At 45.4% G+C, this 5,813-nt stretch overlaps 1 protein-coding gene across 2 annotated transcripts; it reads right to left on the bottom strand.

The window, feature by feature from the left end:
* Positions 1-3,503: 3,503 nt before the first annotated feature.
* On the bottom strand, positions 3,504-4,870 carry LOC118095126 (olfactory receptor 10G6-like). Of its 2 annotated transcripts, XM_035136138.1 has the most exons (2): positions 4,843-4,870; positions 3,504-4,411 (listed from the first exon to the last, which is right to left on the bottom strand). In XM_035136138.1, the coding sequence occupies exons 1-2, from the start codon at positions 4,868-4,870 to the stop codon at positions 3,504-3,506; spliced, it is 936 nt and encodes a 311-aa protein (XP_034992029.1). The 2 variants fall into 2 exon arrangements, with proteins under 2 accessions (XP_034992029.1, XP_034992030.1); XM_035136139.1 differs by lacking the exon at positions 4,843-4,870 and having other exon boundaries at positions 3,504-4,427.
* Positions 4,871-5,813: the final 943 nt, after the last annotated feature.

Below are 5,813 nucleotides of genomic sequence, written 5' to 3'. Positions count from 1 at the left end.
CAGATTCAGTTTGGCTAGCATGAATCAGGAAAACAGGCATGATCCCAGTCTGAATAAGGGCCCCACACAACTGCAATTTATAAAAGTAATAAATGAAAAAGCAGCTTTCTCAAACTTTTAAAAAACTTTTAGAAACAGATCCTGATCATTGATCTCTTGAAACATCTACTTTGACTGCAAGTAATTATATTAATAGAATAGTAAAGCATAGGGATGTAATTTTTTTTGTTAATCTCCATTTCTCATCTTTGCAGATTTAAGGTCATTTCTCCACATTTCCACATCAGCTTGCAATTTCTTTTTTTTAAAAAAAAAACTCATGAAAACTCATCATATTAGGGCCAAATTCCACAAATTTTTATCATTGATTGAGCTTAACACACACATTTTTGTATACATTTTTGCCTAATGTAACACACTTTTGCAAGTTATTTTTGTTAACATTCATTTTATGGTCACTTTATCTTGCTTTATATGTTTTGGTACACATTACAGTACTTGCAGTGCAAAATTCAGTGCACATTTTGAAGGATGGCTGTGTTTCAGTTCATGTATCATTTCAGGATTTCATTTTTTAATTATGGTGCTGAAGGAGACTCTTGAGAGTCCCATGGACTGCAAGAAGATCAAACCTATCCATTCTTAAGGAAATCAGCCCTGAGTGCTCCCTGGAAGGACAGATCCTGAAGCTGAGGCTCCAATACTTTGGCCACCTCATGAGAAGAGAAGAATCCTTGGAAAAGACCCTGATGTTGGGAAAGATTGAGGGCACAAGGAGAAGGGGACGACAGAGGACGAGAAGGTTGGACTGTTCTCGAAGCTATGAACATGAGTTTGACCAAATTGCGGGAGGCAGTGGAAGGCAGGAGTGCCTGGCGTGCTATAGCCCATGGGGTCATGAAGAGTCGGACACGACTAAACAACAACAACAATCATTTCAGGAAGTGAGAACTAGGTAGGTCCACCTTTAAATGTGGACTGAATCAGATGTTTCACCCCAGTGAACAAGGTGATGCTGAATACATCTCTCACATGCCTCTAATGTTTCTGATACAAATAAACTGGCATGCAATCCTCATCTTCGGAATTTCCGTAGTAAGACTGTCAAATGGAAGAAAGAGGACGGACAGTGCCAGAGGGAAGAACAAACTTTAATGGGCTCAAGTTACAGGATGATCAATTTCACATGAACATCAGGAGAAATTTGTTTATGGCAATGGAGCCAGTTAACTACAGGCGTGGTAAGCTCTCCGCTGCTAGAGGTCTTCAAAGAGAGGCTGGGCAGACATCTCTCTGGGATGCTGTAGATGTCTGGATTTATTTTATTAAGCAGGATGCTGGAGTACATGGTCTACAAGGCCTCCACCAAACTCTATGACTGCGCCCTGATTCAAACCATTTTCCATGGCAATGGTGCATGTTGTGTACATGTGTAATCAGCTACACTTTTCATCCTTCTTTTGCTTGAGGCAAGATGGTTGTCCAGCTGAATCACTGCAAGAGCAGTTCGCAGGCAAATCCATAATATCAAGGCTGAATTCTCCAGTGCACCTTCCTCAATCCCCAATTGCAATGGCAAACGAAGCCCACTTGAATGTGCAAGTGGACACTCACAGGTCAAACATCAGGGATGGATGCTTCCCATAGCTTCCACATCCCCTCAAAATACTTGACTGTGCAGCCAGTTCACTGCTTAGCCACAGGCCAACAAAGCATGTTGGGCACTTACACATGTACATCAAAACAAAAAATAAAAAAAATTCCTTCCAGTAGCACCTTAGAGACCAACTAAGTTTGTCATAGGTATGAGCTTTCATGTGCATGCACACTTCTTCAGATACACTGAAACGGAAGTCACCAGACCCTTATGTATAGTCAGAGGGTGGGGAGGGGTATTACTCAGAAGGGTGGTGGGAATAGGTAATTGGCTGATAGGAGTGGTAAACCTGTTGATGACTGTTAACAACTGCAATTGGTCTTGCAGGAAAAAGCAAGGGGTGAGATGGCTGAAGAAATCTTTATCATGTATAATGAGATAACAATCCAATGTCCTTATTCAGACCAGGTCTCTCCATGGTTTTAAGCTTGGTAATGAGTTGCAATTCAGCAACTTCTCTTTCCAGTCTGTTTCTGAAATTTTTCTTTAATAAGACAGCTACTTTGAGATCTTGTATAGATGTACATCAGTTACACACATTTGTCCTGTTGGGGAAAACCATGTGCTTGAGATGTGCTTGGTATGGTCTTCTACTCAATCATTTCTCCAAGCCATTTTTGGAATATGTCATACTGACTATTATTATCATTATTATCACTGTTATCATAAGAATAATCTTCATCAACATTGTGGTCATGGTCCAAAGGTCCATCTAATCTAGCATTGTGTTCTCACATTGACCAAGCAGATGCCTGTAGGAAGCCTGCTAGCAGGACACGAGCAAAACAGCACCCTACTTATGATTTCAGAGACATACTAGTAGCCACTGGTACCTTTATCTCACAAGAATTTTTCTAAAAGCCTTTGAAAGGTATCCAAGTTAGTGGCCATTACTACCATGTTTCTCATAAAATAAGACGCCGTCTTATATTTATTTTTCCTCAAAAAACCCCACGGTGGCTTATTTTCAGGGGGTGTCTTTTTTTTCGAGCAGGGGCCGGCAACAGCGTGCTGCGCCGAGCCCTGACCCAGCGGGACCCGGTGAGAGCCGGCAGCAGTGCGGGACCCGGGGAGAGCCAGGGAGAAGAAAATAAAAACAGCAAGGCTGCCCTCCCATTTGCGTGCTGCTGGGGAGCAGAAGAAACGCCGTGATCCAAGGAGCACAGCCACGGCGGCGGAGCAGGAAGCGGCGGCAGAGGCGGCTGTGAGAGAAGTGGCAGTGGAGGGCCCGGCAAGAGGCGACTGCACGGGAGCTGCTTCAGGAAGCACAGCGCAGTGCAGCGTGAAGAGCCTGGTGAGAGGCAGCTGCGGCTGCAGGTGAAGCCTGTGATCTGTGTGGGCGACTGGGGGCGAGCGCCCCGAGCGCTGCGGCGGCAGCGAAGAGGCGGCCGATCAGCCCGCCTCTCAGCTGCTCATCGGGAAGCCCCCGCCCTCACAAAACACAGCGGAGGAAGCGCCGAGAGCGCCCAGGAGCGCGGCTGCAGCGACGGTGATCCCAGCAGCTGTGGAGGTGGCTGTGGGCACGCGCCCAGCGCCAAAGCACTGCAGCAGCAGCAGCGGCGATGGCCACTGCGAGTGGCATGAAAAGGCTGCCAGCAAGCACGCTGTTGCCGGCTCTTCCGAAGGCGCTTAAACACCTTCCTTTCCTTGCCAGACCTTCCCCCCCCCCCACTACGGCTTATTTTTGGGGTGAGTCTTATATTTAATCAACTCGTGAAAAGCCTGCCATGTCTTATTTTGTAGGTACGTCTTATTTTATGAGAAACATGGTATATCTTGAAAGTGTAAGATGCAACCAGGAACAGACCTTAGAAAAATCTCTCTGAGCATACACATGGGAGAGGAACTATGCTTTCCTGACTCTTAGTCTCAAGACAGCAGCTTTCATCTCCTTGTTTCTCAGAGTGTATATGACAGGGTTCAGGAAGGGAGTCACTGTGGTGTAAAACACAGCCACCACCCCTCCCAGTGGATCTTGTGCTCCTGGTCTTAGATAAGTAAAAGTCAGAGGAATATAGCAGATCATTACAATAATGATATGGGACGTACATGTAGAGAAGGCACGCCGTCGCCCCTCGGCACTACGAATCCTTAGGACTGCCAAAACAATGTACATATAAGAAAGGAGGAGAAGGAAAACACAAGTCATGGCTACAAGACCGACATCAATCAAGGTCACTATCTCATTGAGGGTTGTATCAGCACAGGCAAGTTTCAGCACAGCTGGAATGTCACAGAAGATATACCTCACCTCATTCCCTGGTCCATAGGGCAAGCGGAAGGTGAGAGCTGTCTCCATGGCTGAGTGCAAACAACCACCTGCCCACGTGCCAATAGCAAGCCAGAGGCAGGCGTTACGGTTCATGAGGGTGCCATAATGGAGTGGCCGGCAGATGGCCAGGAAGCGGTCATAAGCCATCACGGTGTAGAGGAAGCATTCTGTGCACCCCACAAAGTGGTAGAAGAAGAGTTGGCTCACACAACCTGCAAAGGAGATGGTGCCACCACCCTCCACAAACCCAGCAATCAATTTGGGCACCACTACGGTCGAGGTGGCAATGTCCAAGATGGACAAGTGGCAGAGGAACCAGTACATGGGTTTGTGCAGCTGTGGTTCACATATCACAGCTAAGAGGACCAGGAGATTACTAAGGAGGGTCAGCAAGTAGATGGACACAAAGAAGCAAAATAAAGCAGCATGTAGCTCAGGTGGGTATGGAATCCCCAAGAGGACAAAATACATCAGTGCTGTTTGATTTTCACACTCCATTCTTTGAATGCCTTTAAAGTTTATCCCTACAATGTACAAAAGAGAGTGACCAAAAATATGAAGCTTTGGCGAGTTCTGTGTAACATTTTTTATATCACACCAAGCTCTTGTCATTTGTTGCCTGGGAGGAGGGAAGTGGCGAGATGTGGAATATCCATCTTTTCCACCCTAAATTCTAAAGATTCAGGCGTCATCTCAGAGTCTGGGTGCAACAATCATGCAACTTCATTTCAATCACGGTTTCCTCAAAAAGCTATTTTCAGATACATTCCGCATATAAGCCAGGAAAATGCAAAAAGAGTGTGCTTTTAAATCATGAGCACCATATCTTCTCCAATCCTATCCTTCCTCCAGACATAAAAATGCACAAAATAATTTGTGGGGAAAGAGTTCTAGGTTGGAGGACATGATATAGCCAGACTTGAATGCTGGTTTCTCTGCATTCAGTAGTTGGTCACTTTTCTCCCGCATATTCCATGCAACTGTGGAAAGGGTGGTACTCTGATAGCAGTCCTTATCATAATGGAGACCCTTAGGAAGGAGAGGTCCAAGCAATACAGGTTGTGGGCTTGGGTCCTCAAGACACAGAATCCCACCTGCTTATTCATATTGAGATGCCCAATAGAAAAGGTTCTGTGCCTTTTTTGTACTGTCACTCAACTATCTGGAGAGACAGCCAATCCCTTTTCTGTCCTTCAGCAAAGTTTGAACCCTGAAATAACAGCTGATGCTCAATGGCCAGCACAGCAGAAGGAGTGCTCTTCTCTAGAGGTCCCAAGTTTCTCATCATAAATCCATTCCTAACATCCTCCCACAGCTCTGGATTTTTCCTATAAGTTCTTCCCTTTTTTTAATACTGTGTTTGTGTCTGATCTTCTTTATATCCTCTCCCTCCCTTGTGCATTTCTTTCCTCCCTAGGTTTCTGATTTCCAAGCTTTGGGGATTTGAAAGCATTTCTGAACTCATGATTGCGCTGTGTGTTTTGATCATAACGATGTACCTTGGGCCTATAATAACTCCATTTGGAGTTACATCAGATTTTCAAAACATCATCATGGCAAAGTGAAAGGCCATAACTCAGTGGTAGAGCACCTCTTTTGTGTGCAAAAGGTCCCAGGTATTGTTGGCAATACTATGTTGAATGAACCAATACAGTATAAAGCAACGTTCTACATCCACACTGAATATACGGTTTCTAAATACATGCTGTGCTTCCTTACTTTCTCCCAGTACGTTTCCGAGCACAATTCAAAGTGTTAGTGTTGACCTTTAAAGCCCTAAGTGGCCCAGTATACTTGAAGGAGCGTCTCCACCCCCCTCATTCTGCCCAGACATTGAGGTCCAGCGCTGAGGGCCTTCTGGTGGTTCCCTCACTGCGAGAAGCA

The sequence above is a fragment of the Zootoca vivipara genome, chromosome 13 (assembly GCF_963506605.1).
Source record: "Zootoca vivipara chromosome 13, rZooViv1.1, whole genome shotgun sequence".
Taxonomy (NCBI): Eukaryota; Metazoa; Chordata; class Lepidosauria; order Squamata; family Lacertidae; genus Zootoca; species Zootoca vivipara.
This window is presented reverse-complemented; position numbering and strand designations above follow the sequence as displayed.

Bases quoted from the DNA above. Each gene is read 5' to 3' on its own strand.
- LOC118095126 (XM_035136138.1), bottom strand. From the start codon at position 4,870: ATGCAGAGAAACCAGCATTCAAGTCTGG. The intron at 4,412-4,842 runs CTATATCATGTC...AGTGTGAAAATC, and splicing joins AAACCAGCATTCAAGTCTGG to AAACAGCACTGATGTATTTT.